The sequence below is a fragment of the Cibotium barometz genome, chromosome 30, assembly GCF_041138505.1.
Source record: "Cibotium barometz isolate CiBa-2024 chromosome 30, ASM4113850v1, whole genome shotgun sequence".
In the NCBI taxonomy this organism is placed as follows: Eukaryota; Viridiplantae; Streptophyta; class Polypodiopsida; order Cyatheales; family Cibotiaceae; genus Cibotium; species Cibotium barometz.
The window spans coordinates 25,548,750-25,565,694 of record NC_141075.1 but is presented as its reverse complement, the minus strand read 5'-3'; the positions used below and the strand labels follow the sequence as shown (position 1 = coordinate 25,565,694).

The 16,945-nt window shown below is 42.6% G+C and overlaps 1 protein-coding gene across 2 annotated transcripts; it reads left to right on the top strand.

Moving 5' to 3' along the window:
* The first annotated feature begins 10,194 nt into the window (after nucleotides 1-10,194).
* Nucleotides 10,195-15,068, top strand: LOC147621316 (uncharacterized). Of its 2 annotated transcripts, none has more exons than XM_086824044.1 (3): nucleotides 10,195-10,636; nucleotides 10,813-14,480; nucleotides 14,694-15,068. In XM_086824044.1, exons 1-3 carry the CDS (start codon nucleotides 10,445-10,447, stop codon nucleotides 14,818-14,820), a joined length of 3,987 nt encoding a protein of 1,328 aa, XP_086680170.1. In that variant the 5' UTR covers nucleotides 10,195-10,444; the 3' UTR covers nucleotides 14,821-15,068. The 2 variants fall into 2 exon arrangements, with proteins under 2 accessions (XP_086680170.1, XP_086680171.1); XM_086824045.1 differs by having other exon boundaries at nucleotides 10,215-10,636; nucleotides 10,820-14,480.
* Nucleotides 15,069-16,945: the final 1,877 nt, after the last annotated feature.

Below are 16,945 nucleotides of genomic sequence, written 5' to 3'. Positions count from 1 at the left end.
TATAGTGCCAAGAACACCAAACAAAAACTTAAGTATAGAGGCCAAGATCCCTACACTGAGTCACTAAGAGAGAGAGTATGATCCTTGGAAGGGGATGGATCGTGGGTGGCCATGGATTACATCATCCACTTATGAAGTAGGACCGCAAAATGTTCAAGCTCCCCTACGGCCGGATGGTGGTCGTACCTTTGGTGAATGAGGTCATCCCAAACATATAAACATCCCAAGCCGCATCCTCCACTTATAAGCCATCACCTTAGGTAATCTCTAACACTACATAACACTTGAGCTCCCCTACAAATTGTGATCGTACCTTTGGTGAATGAGGTCATCCCAAAAACAGATACATATCCCAAGCCACATCCTCCACTTATAAGCCACCATCTTAAGTAACCTCTAACACTATATAACACTTTTGCCTCGACACATCAAACACCCCCTCAAACCATTATGGATATCTAAAACCTCCCTAGCAAAGACGAAGATCACCCCCTAAACCTCAACCTCATCCTCCCTTCAAGGAGGTCACCAAGAAGGAATGGGTACCCAAGAGTAACCTAGCAAGCCATGCCCAAGCAAGGACCTGGCAGAGCCACCATTTGGTCCAAATCCTAACCATGAGCAAAGATCTACCAAGTGGGAGGCCCCTGCAATAGAGTTCTACCCAAACCCGGATCCTCATTGGATCCCAATCAAGGTGATAGAAGCACAAGGCTTCTATGAAGGGAACCCATCTGTTTGCATCCTAATAACCCACCGACAGTTATAATTTTTTGATGAGCCACCCAGGATGTAAAGTGTTTCGCATGTGCACCCCAAACCCAAGGGGATCCCCACGATACCACAACACCCCGTGCAACACCACGCCACAACATCAACTCATCAGCTGTTGCAAGACCAAAGTTAAGACAAGTGCACTAGTAAAGCTAAGCACAGTGGTACCCAAGGTTTTGTCATTGGATGGACAAACAATTCTTCGCCCTCGCCCACTAAGTATGTATAGTTTTTGTCATTGGATGGGCAAACGATTCTTCGCCCTCACCCACTAAGTATGTATAGTAAAATACAAACCCTAAGCCCATGTGTACATGTATAACGTAGCTCCTCTTGCTCAAGTGGATAGTTACTACACCTTCATCGACAATGATAAAAACACAAAAACCCGAAAACATAATCAAAAATATCGTATGTGCACATGCACTTGCACACACCCACACATGCATGCACATTTGTACCACATGTCCACATGTAAATCCCACACACTTGCACACATTCGCATGTGCATGTGTGCACATACATTCACACATTTGTGTACCACACACCCACACATGCACTTGCACACACCACACATGCATGCACATTTGTATGACATGTCCACATGTAAATCCCACGCACCTGCACACATTCGCATGTGCATGTGTGCACATACATTCACACATTTGTGTACCACATGCACGTGCATGTGCACCCCACACATTCCCCTTCACATCGTGCTCTCCACACATTTGCATTGTAACACATTTGCACCTTGTGCATGTTTGCTTACCCACACATGCACATGTACGTGCACACACTCCACTCACACACACCTATTTGTATGACATGTCCACATGTAAATCCCACACACCTGCACACATTCGCATGTGCATGTGTGCACATACATTCACACATTTGTGTACCACATGCACGTGCATGTGCACCCCACACATTCCCCTTCACATCGTGCTCTCCACACATTTGCATTGTAACACATTTGCACCTTGTGCATGTTTGCACACCCACACATGCACATGTACGTGCACACACTCCACTCGCACACACACCTATTTGCATAATGGGCACCCCAAAAACTATGCACACACATACACACACTTGTGTGCATGAATCTTTGTACTTTATGCACACACCTTTGCACATCATGCACCACAAGAATATGCATACACATTTGCACGCACCTTCATGCACTTGCATGTGTGTACGATCATTTGAACATCATGCACACCCCTCACGTGCACATTCACTCGTACACACAGATACATCCCACACACTTACATACCTACCTGCATGCATTCACACCTACCCACTCACTTGCACACATATATATGTATATGTATTTACATATATATATATATATAGTATGTATGTGTGTGTATACATTTATATATGTACATGTATATATATGTATACATATACATTTATATATACACGTATATACATATATAAATATATATATATACATATATATATATATACATATGTTTAAACCTCCCCTTGCTTTTTATTTTTCTAAAATTATAAAAAAATAGATTTTTTTAAATTAATTCGTGGTCTTGCTACCCACGACCGGGGGGGCACCTGCACGAGCAATCCTTCGTCTTCGCTTGCCGGCTCCGCCTTCTACACCCTTCGCCCGAGCAAGATGTGCGGGTGTGAGGACGGAGATTGATTCTCCAAGCTGAGTGTAGAGAGAGCGGGTGTGAGAGAGATTGATTCTCCAAGCTGAGCTATAGAGAGCAAGGGTGTGGAGAGGTAAGAAAGTGTAGTGTGGTTTGAGAGTGGGAAGAGAAGGAGTTAGAGAGAGCAAGAACCACCTCTCTCGATCACGAACCCCCAAGAGCTACACCAACACCACCACCACCACCATACAAACTCAAGCCACCAGCCCCACCTCTCCATACCACCACCCACATCAAGGTGGCCATACTTTACACCTTCACGCCTTCAAGCACTTGTCTAAACACCATCCCACCGGTAACTTCAAAGCACCGACACATTTGCCACTTGAACGACCAACAAAGCTATCAACCGGCTGCCTTCAAAAGCCATCAACAAAGCTACAAGCCCCCTAAGAAGATCAAGATGCCGACACACCAACCCCAAAGAAGCTGGCATAACCAATATTCTTGAAGCCGACACAATCGCCTGCAAGAACAAGTAGCCAACCAATTCACCAAAAGTAATGCCTGAAACAAGGCAACATCATCACCAGCACGAAGCAACACCATCACTGGCACTTAGCAACCGCAGCGAGCAGATGTACCTCATGCCGACCACCACTATTGGCATTCCGACAAGTGCTCATCAATGCAACATGGGCATCCACATTCTTCTTGACAGTAAAGATAAAATCTTCTCACCCTCCTTTTACTACTAATTTTTTCTCCCAACTAAGTGGGTAGAGTGCTCCTCACACGGAGGGTACAACTAGGTTTATTTATAGGCACTCTCCCAAGGCAGTCCAGAAAGTACCCAAGGAAAGTCCAAAAGCTTCCACCCATACATTCTAAAACCCTTTCTAATCATAGCCAACTTACCGCACTACAAATTTATTCCATTACATAAATATCCTTACCACACACATTATGGTAGACAATGCCACATCTACTTCGTCAACCCTACATATGGAGAGCTTAGAAAGCAGCCTCTAGATCTTCACAATCCATTCATCGAAATGTTCCTTACCATTTGGGATGAATCTTGCTCCCTTGACCGGGAAATGCTTTGCACTGTCCGAGGTTGCCTACTTCATTCTCAAGTTAAAAACCTCTTCAAAAATCTCTTTAGGGTTGGCAGAATGTCATGCCATATTCCATTTACCTAAAGTTACCCCTTATCTCGACAAGATCGGCCTCACATGCAATCTTGGTTGCGATTGGCCTCGCGGCCTCACACAACCAAGATCCAAGGGTATAGAGCTATCCATATTGAATTTGCAGGAATTTCCAGCAATATAATTCATAGTTATTGACTCTTGTTGGACTTCCAAAATGCATCCAACAACCCTTTAAACCCTTCCAAAGTAGAAGCGAGTTGCCAAGCTTCTTCCTTAGGTAGCCCTCGCAATTTGACCAAATATTCCACTAATGTATGGCTGCAAAGAACTCTTTGTCTTGTATCCAAAATTGCTTCCAACACATACTCAATCATGCCTTCCTCTTTCATTAGCAAAAGCTCACTTGTATCAAACTCACATATTAGTATATCAATTTATAATCCATCTTTAATTACCCCATTAGAGCCACTTGAACTTCACGCCACAAAGTAAAGCTATGGGCTGCAATTTGAGACTGCACATGGATATTATGTTGATAAAGCTATGTGTGCTCCCACTATCAACCAAAGCATGTGCCACCCTCCCATTTATGCATATGCCTTCAACCTTCATGTACTTGCACCTTTGCAACCGGCATAGGCATCACTTGAGATATTGCATAAGGTAGCCATGTTATCCTTTTCACGAAGAATACACATAGGCAACTTCACTCTTCTTTGATCCACCCAGATCAAAAGGGAATTCACTATCAGCCTCTATATCTTCCACTTCACTCCTCTTTGATCCACTTGAGTCAAAAGGAAATCCACTAACATTCTTTACATCTTCAACTTCATTGTTGGCATCTTCAAAGCAATCCTCATAATCCTCCTCTTTTGTGCCTTCATGGCAACGTTTGGTGAGAATCATGCTTAAGGATATCTTCTTGGCTTTGCAAGCCTTCCAATCCTCATAATCCTCCTCTTTTGTCTTCATGTGGCAAGGTTAGATGAGAATCATGCTTAAGGACATCTTCTTGGCTTTGCAAACCTTCCAATGATCCTTGTTTTATTTGTCACCACACTTGAAACATAAGTCTTTGTCCTTTAAGTCATTAATGTGGTCTTCACCAATAACCTTGCTCTTGTTAAATGCTTTCACGTCAACTTGCTTCCCATCAACATTTGAAGGTCTAGGAAGAGAGTTGCCAAATCTAAAATTTTATCTCCCACCTCTTCCATAAATGGTTGCCAATCTAGGAAGACCTGTGTGAGATGTAACATCACTTGAAGTCTTTCCCATAGTTAAAGTACCAAAATCAGCTCTAAACCCATGCCTTTCTCTGCTTCCATGTGTATACTTTGCCTCATAGATCTCCGCAAGAAGCATGGCCTCCTTAATGGTTCTGCAGGTCTTTGAGCATCCACATCAACCTTAATGTTGTTTTATTACCCTTTGACAAACTTCGTCAATTTGTACTCCTCACTCAAGCCTTCGACATGAAGTGAGAACTTCATGAACTTGTGCACATAATCCTTAACATTGCCCGTTTCAGTGAGATCATCCCATTTCTCCACTATCCTTGATCTATTAAGGGATGAAACAAAGGTTCTCCTCATCTCATTCTGGAAGTCCACCCAAGTGGCGATCAAATAGCCATAAGCATTCAAGTGCCACCACCACGCATGGGCATAGCCTTCTAGATGCAAAGTAGCAAAAACAACCCCTTGGCCCTATCACTTTACGAGGGCTAAATTCAAAGTAAAGCTCCATTTTATCACTCCATTCTTCAAACTCCTCATTGGTTGAGCCTTCAACTTTGAGCTTAGTGAATGTTATCTTGTCCTTCACTCTCTTAAACTCGTCTTCATCACCACCTCGATGAAAATCACTCTCTTAAACTCGTCTTCATCACCACCTCGATGACAATCACCGGTCTATGCTTAAATGGTCTAACATGATTGCCCCCAAGCTCATTGAAATGATGTGGCCTACCATGACTAGATTCCATTCCATCTGAATGATGACCTGTCTCATTGAAGTGATGACCTTCCATCTCATTGAAGTGAGTACCTCCCACCTCATTGAAGTGAGAACCACTCATGTGTGAAGGATTCCAATTTCTATCCACCCTTGGTTCTTCCAAAACTATGCCTTTGCCTCTCCCTTGCATTGAAGAGACTCCATGCATAGGAGCATGCATAGGCATTCCCGGCATACTTGTTCCACCTTAATGCATCAATGGCCGAGGAAAGTTATCCTTTCCAAGAATATATCCATGACTTCTATCACCGTGGTGCATTTTAGCTTGAGGAGTATGCGATGCATTTACACGTGAAGCTCCCACAAACGGTCTATAAGCTTGTGGCCCCATTGGTTGAAAGGTGTTTGGTGCATATGGATGCAACATAGGTCCATCGTAAGCTTCTTTGCCTTTATCCACATCTTACCTCAAACTTGTGAGTCCATTATGCAACTCCTTGCTCATAGAATCGAACTTGAACACCATGAACTGAAATCTTTGGTCCATCCTATCAAGCATGCTTTGCATGAAGTATATCATGACATTCATGTTCATGTCCCCGCCATCCTTAGGCATTTGTGGAACATTTACCTCTTGATGCATCCCTTCATTGACATTGCCATTTATTTCTTCTTGCATAGCTCCTTGGGCATCTTGCCTTGTATTTGGTGTGCCCACTTAGTACTCAAGGGCTTCCTTATAGTTTCCTTTGGTGGGTTTAGCCTTCGACATCATCTTAAATGTCAAATGACTTTTGGAAAATCTCCCAAACTCCAAGTTGAATTTTATTTACCTTTATTTTCTTTGTCGATCTCTCGGCCAAGTCTTCCTGCCTCCTTACCAAAGTTTATGATACAATGGCAAGTATCAGGACTAAGTCTTCACACCATGTACCTAATCCTCCATCTATCCGCTTTTCCAAGGCACTCATAAATAGACGGATTCAAGCCATACTCCTCTTTGGCCTCTTCACCTATGCCAGAGGTTCCCTCTTAGCATACTAGATTCTACAAGCCTTTTTGAATTGAATTTTGTATACAAATTTGAGCTTACAATCAAGTATGTGAGAGTCCACTTACAACATAGGCACTTATAATTGCATGCCAACACAATCCATGTCAATACAAGATTTTAATTCCAATGATAAGGCTTACAAAGGTGAGCTTCAAATGGATGTCTTCTAATATACAACTTCAAGCATTGCCTTGCATAATCCCCAAATAATATTTCCAATCCCTCAAAGCAAACTCAAGATCAAATGCATGTTCAATATGATGAAGAACTAATGTCTTGATCAAATGAATGAGAGAAAGCCATGCATTGATGTTCATTAAGCTTGATTAGGGTCGTAATTGATGAAATGGATAAAGGTAAACCCTAATTTTTTTGAAGAAAAGCCCAAATATGCAAGAATGAATGCATAAGATTAAATGATTCAAAATCTTGGCTTAATTGAACATTAATTGCTATTGAGCAAAGATTATGATGAAGGAACAAGACTAATGGCCATGAGGATCTCCCAAATATATGGCAATGCTTGAAATGCCTCAAGAAATGCATCCACTTCAAAAGAGAGTGTGTAAACACAATTGTCTAAGATCATTTATCTTAATACATCATTAGAAAATTTAATCCATGATTAAGAGAATGAAGAAATTCAAGCTTCATGGAAAACCCCTAATCTTGGTGCAAGAGTGGCGATTAAAGCCAAAATTGATGAAATCATTCTATGAAGCAATCATTCGTGAGCAATGTGATGATTGTGGTGATTAAGAACTCCATTATGCACGATTCTTGCTTAAGCCCAAGAAAACCCTAATGAAAATAGTGTAGCTTGATTTCTCCCTTTTGAGCAAGAAATAATGCTAATCACCACGTTTAGGTATTGTAAGCCTTGAAACATGGAATAAGACATAAGAAAGCAAAGCATAGCAAATGAAGTAGCTAGGGTTTGCAAAAACGACTAAAATACAAGCGACATAGGTTGTGAGCAACCATGGAGGGATTTTCACAGAAAACGTGCCATTTTGCTCTATTAAAGGTTTATTCAAATGCTAATTGCCTCCTTGGTTCCTTCTCAAGCATCCAAGATGAATAAAGCTGCTCCAAATCTACCCTAGAACCAAAAAAGTTAAGAGGGAAGATGGAGAAGAAGATGTGTAGGTCCACACCACACAAATCTTGTCCATTGCACACTCACTTTGGCCAAAACTTGTTCGTCTATCAAAAATTGGTCTAAATGGCTCAAATTTGGAAACAAATCATGTCGTAATACCATGGCTAACACTCAAGGTCACCATTGCCCTGATTTTTATCATTAACTTGAGTGATTTTTCCATTTTTATACCAAATTCTTCAAGAATATCTTGGAAAAATCAAGAAACTCAAGAAAGATTAAGAAAATCAAGAAATCCAAGAATTTCTTAATTTTTTTTGAAACAAAGATGAAGATGGATCAAAACTAAGCTTTGATACCAATGAAAGAAAGCAACATCTAGATTATCCTAGAATTAGCCTGGATTAATCTTGGATTAGCTTAGGTTTAGAGAGAAGAAAGAGTAATTTCTCATATTCAAGTGATTAGTCTCAATTATGGCTTATTTTGGTATATATATATATGACCACCCCTTTCACACTATCATTAATATTATCCATGGGCATGGTCTATTGTGGCCTTGGACCCATTATTTATATGAGACCACACTTTGTTACATAAGCACAAGGTAAGGCTCCTTTATATGTTCCAAAATTGTCCAGCCTCTATTACTAGTCTTAAGCACAAGGTAAGGTTACTTTATATGTTCCAACATTGTTCAGTCTCTATTACCAGTCTTAAGCAACTATGTACACAGAGTCCATAGATTTTCCCTATTTGACATTAGGCATAGGGTAAGGTTGCTTTATATGTTCTAGCATCGTTTTACAAAAGATAAGTGTATGTTCAAGTGCTCGTTCGAGCAGGTAAGATGGCAAAGTGCCTTACGGTAGATCGAGCAGGTGAAACCATGTTAACCTATGGAGTGATTGAGAGAGAGAGAGAGAGAGAGAGAGAGAGAGAGAGAGAGAGAGAGAGAGAGAGAGAGACTCAAAGACCCCTTCTCTACAACTACAAAGGTGATTTTCTTCATGTCTCACATGTAACACGAACATTATTCCTCCATTGCTAGACATATCACAATTATGACAAATTTAAAAATTTACCTCTTCAAGCATTTTTGGAGATGTGTGGAGGCATTGGGTCCCTTGCCTATTGATTCATAGGTACTAGAATTGGAATGTGAGAAATAGCCAAGTTATCCATGCATTGTCAAATTGATGTTATATCTTTGTGATATGATTATGAGTTAACCCAACGCACACGCACACGCACATGCACGTGCGCACGCACATGCGCGCGCACACACACACACACACATTTTTCAAAACAAGGCAGGTCTTTTTTAAGAGATTTTATCTTGCAAAAAATGGAGAAAACTAGAAACTGTTTTAAGAGAAGGTCATAAACATGTGTAAGCTAATCTCTCTCTCTCTCTCTGATGCACACATGCACACACACACACACACAGATGCACTCACAAGCAAGAGAAGAAGATGAAGAAGAGCCTTTTAATGTCATACATACATCATACACACACACGTGTGAGTGTGTATATATATGTGTGTGTGTGTGTGTATGTATGTGTGTGTGTATACATACATACATACATACATACATACATATATATATATGCATGTTTTTGTGGAGCACTTTGTACCTACCTCTCTCTCTCTCTATATATATATATATATATATATATATATATATATTATATATTATATATAGAGAGAGAGAGAGATAGAGAAAGATTATATATATTATATATATATAGAGAGAGAGAGAGAGAAAGATTATATATATATATATATTATATATATATATATATATATATATATATATATATATAAAGAGAGAGAGAGAGAGAGAGAGAGAGAGAGAGAGATTATATATGTATATATATATATATTATAATATATATATATATATATAGAGAGAGAGAGAGAGAGAGAGAGAGATGCAAACCCATCCAACTTTACACAACACATATGAATACACGAGAATAATGGGGTTGACGATCTACCCTACTAATTAGGAGAGGGCTAGAGATGGATGGGGAGGGAGACCAGTGTCCCATAAGCATGGGCAGGGGAGATCTTTCTTTTTTTAAGGGATTCTCTCCCATTTTTGGAGTGGTGTAACCCCCCTAAGGAATGCTAATTTGTTACTGTGAGATCAATGAATCCTTGATCTTTGATTTAATGGAAATGTCTTTCATTTTATTCTCTCTTTTTTTTTGGAAACTTGAAAGTACACTAGTCACACTCACTTGATGTGATGGATTTCACAAGGGGAGATTTGAACCCATACCTAGTAATGGAGTGCAAAGGGGAGATTTGAACCCATAACCTAGGAAGTCCAAAACTCTTCATTACCACTGCACTTGGAAATGTCTGTCATGTGATGGGGGGTTGAACGTTGATTTAATTACGTGGCCGTAGATCCACATGGCATCGGACAATGTCACTCCTAGTTCCACTGCAGCGCCGTCATCCCTCACCCGTACCCCCGGGCCCCACCACACCCCCCCCCCCCCCCCCGCCCAAAACCCCCTGCTGCATGAGCTTCCTCGCTTTCTCCATTCTCCATGCATCGCATTCAGCGCTAGCAGGCTATAAAATCGAGTGATTTCCAAGGTTGGCGACAGCAGTAATGCTGCAGGTTGGCACAAGCTGCACTTCGAAAGAGCCACATAGCAAGCCCCTCCTTTTGATCATATTCTCTTGCAGCACTGGTTTTTTGCAGCTTGGATTTGGACTCTACTCGTTGCAAATACAGCTAAGGAGCTGAGGCTATGGCGGAGACCTCACAGCTACATTTGAAAGGGGGTGCTCTTTCCGCAGAAGAAGCTAGGGCAGGGGGTTTGGCGCAGGAGGAAGGGTTCATCGGAGTACATCTGGTTGGCGAGTTCAAAAGTGCTGGTTTGCCTTTATCCAGCGTCTGCCAAGACCCCGAATCACGCGTTGTGGCCTCCAAGCCGCTGCAGGTGAGTCTCTCTATAACCCTAACTTCTGCTGTTGTTTTCTTGTGTGTGTGTGTGTGTGTGTGTGAGAGAGAGAGAGAGAGAGAGAGAGAGAGAGAGACCCCTAAAACCCTAACTGAGTAGTTCCTGTGGTGTGTGAGAGAGAGAGAAGTTGATTGATGCGGCCTGCCTATGTGCAGGAAGCAGACTTCCGGAAGATGTCCATCATCCCTTCCAAAGAAGAGCTCCTAGGGCAGCTTCATGTGCAGGCCGAACTTCCCAAAAACAGGGTGCAAGGGGAGAGGTATGGCAGCGTCTCAGAGTACCTAGCTACTCACTTCCTGCTGTTGCGTGAAGACTGCACACAGGCCCTGCGCCAGGGCGTCCAAGCGCTGAGCAAGCGGCTTCCCGACCGCCATGACCTTCAGGTCTACAGAGATGCCATGCTGCTGTCCATCCGCTGTGGCAAGTTTGGTATGGAGTACCATGTCTCTTTCCACCGGGACAGAAACTCTACCGACATCTGGGGCTCCTCCAAAAGCCTCATGGAAGGCTCTCTCCTCTGCATCTCCAGTGATGGCTTCCAAACCGTCTTCTGGGCCATCACATCAGGCAACAGGAAGGTGTCCGTCGATGGGAATTGCATGCAACTCAGATGCCTGGATGATATGGGAGAAGCCAAACTTGAGTATGGCAAAAGATACACCATGGTGGAGTCACCCCCTGCCTTCTTTGAGGCCTATCGCCATGTGCTAGAGAACTTACAGAAGCCTGAATTGACCCGTTTGCCCTTCGCAGAGCACCTTGTATCATTGGAGCCTCAGGTGGATGCTCCTGTGTACCTTTACCGAGGGTACAAGCAGGACGAGTATGATTTCTCATGTGCTTTTCCTGAAATGCAGCACCAGATCGGATCAAGTGTGTTCCCGGTGCTGCGGGACTGGCCATCATGGAGCAGCTCACTGGATCCTAGCCAAGTGGCAGCTGTAAGACATGGTATCACAAAGAGGTTGGCTTTGATCCAAGGCCCTCCAGGTACAGGGAAAACTTTTGTGGGAAAAATGATTGTTAAAATCCTGTTGAATAATCTCTGGAGATGTGAAGCCACAAGATTACCTTCTGCTTGTGGACAACACTGGGAGACCCATGAACCTAAAAGGATAAAACTAGACAAAGAAGAACTGGTGGATGGCCCGTTGTTGATTCTGTGTTACACTAACCATGCTTTGGATCAGTTCCTTGAAGGGGTTTTCGAATTTGAAAAGAGCCTCATCAGATATGGGGGGCGTTCCACTAGTTCGAAGCTGATGGATTGTACTGTAAAGCAATGGGTTAAGAAAGAAAGGCGGGGTTTTCTCCGGTCCCTTTGGGATCGCCATCGTGGTATTTTACGCAGAGCTGACAAGCTGAGGATGGAGATATCTAGATGTCATGCATTAATGCGTCTTGATCATGTAACTTTTGAGCCCCTCCGTGAAGTAGCAACACCACAGCAGGTTGAGAACCTTTTCTTCTGTGGGCCTAACCCAAAAACTGTGCAGCTATGGCTTCAAGGGCTGCATCTGCAATCAGCTCATCGGCTGATTCAAGGATTAGAACCTGCACATGCCAATCCAGATGGAGTGAAGAGGTGTTCAGAGACAAATAGAGTTTCTGATTCAGAACCTGGAAATATGCTGCATGATGAGGAAGAGGAGAATGCAGATTTGCTTGGAGAACTGAACTTTGAAGAGCCATATGTTTGGATGCTAGGAAAATCAGTTCGCAGGGCATTGCATGCTGAATGGTTGAAGAGTATAAAAGGCCTTGCGGAGAAGAGGTTGTCGGTGCTTTCTGAAGAATATCAATCTCTTTGTGTGAGGAGAGTGAAGATGGATGAAGACATCCATCTCTCGATTCTAAGGGGAGCTAAGGTTATTGGCATGACCACCACTGCTGCAGCCCGGTGCCATAGCATTCTTATGGAGTTGAAGCCAAAAGTGATTGTTGTTGAAGAGGCTGCTGAAATTCTAGAGGCACACATCATTGCCTGTCTGACTCCATTCACACAGCATCTGATTCTAATAGGGGACCATTTGCAGCTCCGCCCTTCAGTAGCAGTCAATAAGCTGGCCACTGACTGCCACCTTGATGTTTCTCTATTTGAGCGTCTGGTGACTGGGGGAGTGGAGCATGTGACTCTAGAATACCAAAGGAGGATGAGACCTTGCATCTCTAGACTGCTACGCAGTCTTTATCCAGCACTCAAAGACCATGACTCCGTTTTTGGGCGTAAGAATGTGGAAGGGCTGCCAAATAACGTGTTTTTCCTGGACCACAGGTCAGAAGAAAAGCGCTTGTTGGATTCAAAGAGCAAAGTGAACATTGAGGAGTCTCTGTTTGTTGTGGAGTTGTACCTCTATATCCTCAAACAGGGATCCTATCAAACTACGGACATTGCCATATTGACCATGTATCGGGCTCAGATGCAATGCATCCAGAACTTGCTGCAGGAAAAGATTGAGCAGCTGCATTCGTTGCCCAAGGATATTTCTGAGGCCTTGTCAGGGGCAACATCACAGATCACGTGTGTTGATGACTACCAAGGAGAAGAGTCTAACATCATCATCTTGTCTCTGGTAAGGAACATTTGTTCAGGAAAAGACACAGAAAGTATAGGATTTCTAGAGAATCCCAATCGTGTCTGTGTGGCCTTATCCAGAGCTCGTAAAGGCCTTTATATATTTGGAAATGCAGAACTGTTAGCTTCAAAAAGTAAACTATGGCAGGGAATACTAGAGGATTTGAGACGGTTTAAATCTGTTGGCAGATGTCTTACGTTGGTTTGCCCAAATCATTTCCTTTCTGAAACAAAAATCTATAAAGCTGAAGACTTTGGGCAAGCCATAGATGGAGGCTGCAGCCGAAAATGTAGTTATAAGTTGGAATGTGGGCATCCTTGCCCAAGGTCTTGTCATCCTGGAAGTCATGAGCAAGTTATTTGCCCCAAAAGATGCGGTCAACTCCTTCCTTGCAGACATCATTGTATGGAAAAATGTCATGGAATGTCAAAATGTCCTCCATGTAGACAGAAAGTTTCGAGACACCACCCTCAATGTGGTCATCGTTTATTGATACCATGCTCCCTCCGATCAGCTTTTCAATGTGAAGAGCAGTGTGCAGCCACACTGCCATGTGGCCATAAATGTGCTAAAAAATGTGGCCAGGAATGCACAAGGTGGTGCTCTGAAAGGGTTCAAAAGGAACTTCCTTGTGGGCATTTTGCCACTATTCCTTGTTGTAAGCCCCCGAGCAAGTTTGTTTGTCGAGAGCTGTGTGGGCAGAGTCTTGAGCCTGCCTGCAATCATCTCTGTCAGGGAGCATGCACATCTTGCAGGAAAGCAAATGTGCATCCTCAGTGCTGCCAACAATGTGAAAAAGTTCTTCCTTGTGGACATCGGTGCAAATCTTTGTGCTATCAGACATGCCAACCATGCACAGAACCCTGTGAAAATAAATGCTGTCACAGACGATGCCAGCTAAAATGTGGGGACCTGTGCCAGCCTTGTGAAGCACCGTGTCCGTGGATCTGTGAACACTATAAGTGCAACCTGAAATGCCATGAGGTTTGCAACCGGCCTCGGTGCAACCAACAATGCACCAAAGTGCTGAAGTGTGGGCATGATTGTATTGGGCTTTGTGGGGAGCCTTGCCCGACAAGATGCCGATCTTGCCACCCTCACACATTGGAAATATTCTCACAGCTACCACTGAAGGAAATGGAGACCTCAACCCGTTTTGTCCAATTGCTAGATTGTGGCCACTTGTTTGAGTTCACTATACTTGATGATTGGATGGACATGGATGAGGCCAACTGGCCAAAATCATGGTAATCTATGCCTGTTATTTTCATTCATCGAACTTACATCATAAAATGTTGAATCTTTTCTCTTTCTGATACCCCTGAATGTTTTTATATTAATTTAAAATATAAATGAGGGAAATTCTTACATGGGAAGCATGCATTTCAAGTAGAGAAACCAGAGTAGTCAAGATGGTGCATTTGATGGAACGTAACTTCTTGTGGTATTTTTTGGTGCAGTCCCAGATGCAAAACTCCAATTAGAAAGACGGTGCGCTACAGGAGTCTCATCAACTCAATGCTCATAAAGCTTGAGGAATCTAAGAAGCAGATAATAGAGGAAGATTTTTGGTCCAGGCCAAGTTGAATAGCAGACATTTGAACCAGTAGACAATTTTTTGAAGTGATATGGAGTTCTCTTAGTGCAATTTGTGGCTATCAGAGTTTTTCCTCAGACTTGGGCTTTGATCACATGGTCGTATCCGTCTTGTCCCTTGATCAATGGTCACAGCCACGCACCTAGTAGTCAGGTACGATACCGTACGGTTCGTACGATACGATGCCGTATGGGAAAATACGGTACGATATAAATTTTTTTCCTTATCGTACGATAAATTACAGTGTTTTAAAAAAATACTTATAAACTTAGGTATTTCCAAGTCCAGATATGGAGTATTTTAGCAAGGAGGGAAGCATCATAGTACAAAGGAAGCTAAAACAGCCATAGATAAGCAAAAAAAAGACCATTACCTCCCAAAAAATTTACTTTTTTTTTGGGAAAAAAAATATTTTTGAAAAAAAAATCAAAAAATATATATATATATATATATTTTTGAAAAAGTCTGTATGAGTACGTATGGTATCGTACCGTACAATAAGCCGTCGTACACCGTACGGAAACAACCCTGGCCACACATCTGTCAATTTTACCATGGATCACATCTATGTATATTTATATATTTATCTTTGCCACAGTGCCCTGGTCCATTTTTCTTGAAATTTTTGATGCCTAGCTACATGCAGCAACGAGTAGCTTAATTTTGCAGAGTATTGCTCCTTAGATAGATCAAGTTTTGGGTATACATACATGATATGAAAAGTGCAACTCCCAAGGCAAGAAGCTCCTAAGACACAAGTATTGAGCATTTTAGCATACTTTTCCTTGGGTAGGGGCTGCTTCAGCCTCATGCGGTGCAGCCCATGTGAAAAGGTGGCATGACTTAAAGTGTCATGAAACGTATAAAAAAATGCAGTTGAGAATAAGCAACCAGAGAGCACCCACGAACCCAGCCCAATCTACTCCAGAAAAAGATCCTTCTGTTGGTAGAAGAACAGCTCATCTTCCCAATGCCCTGTAGGGTTTGAATGTTGATTGTCCAAATGGAGTGAATGGGTCTTTGTCGGGGTGTGACCATGCCGTCTCTAGTCTTGCTGCAGCGTGCTTGCAAGATATTTCAAGTTGCTGTGTTGCCGATGAGTTCCACTGTTGATTAATGGGGCTCAAAGAGGGCTAGTAGGGTTGCTATAACCTCAACAATGGTGATGGTAGGAGATCAAGAAATTTGAGTCTCAATGCTTGACTTACGCTCTCATCCTCAAAGAGATGTGTCGGCCATGTCTCTATGGCCTCGGCTGTGGTGCCCCAAGTGACGAAGTGAACCACCCACTTGGTCCATTGTGTCTTAGGTCCCAAAGGCAATGATGCCATTGAGACTCTTGGGGAGTGTTGCATTTGTCTCATGTTATAGGGTGGCCATTACAAGTCAAGTGATCATCATAAGGCTCTTATGGGCAACCAGACAAAAAAAGGGAGGTCTTCCACATACAGAAATTGTTACACGACCTCTTTCAAAAATTGGAGAGGACTTGGGTTGATATATCTCGGGCTCTTCAATGCCGGGCAATGGTTAGTGTGTTCCTGATCTCCGGACTTATCTCCCAAAAGTGACTTGCTGCTGCATCCGAGGTTGTGTGCGATTGTTATTGTACAATGATCCGGCATTCGTGAAGTTGCATCTTCTTTCTCAGGTGGGTGGAGTAAGAGGAAAGAAAAAATCTGAGGTGTTGTAGTTTAACCTATGTTCAAAAAAGCAAGTTCTTGTGTCTTTCTTGATTGTGGAGAGAGATTCTTGTGTTATTAGGCGAGTGGAGTAAGAGGAAAGCAGAAATCCGAGGTGCTTTAGCTTAACCTATGTCTCGAAAAGCAAGTTCTTGCGTCTCTCAATTGTGGAGAGAGATTCTTGTGTTTTTCTTGCATCTTTTTGGGCTGCCACACCTCGAGTTGTTAGGGACGATTCCTATGAGCTATGTGGCAATGGTGATTGCTTGGGCGCCTTATGCAAGGGATAGTTGGGAGTGCATGCAGTATGCTTTGATAAGATAAAAACCAAAAGAAAAGTGTTGCCCTCATGTATCCTTGGGCTTGTAACAACTTGCAAGACACCACCTAGTTAAGCTTGAGCTACATCCGCTGATGTCGTCCAACTATTACT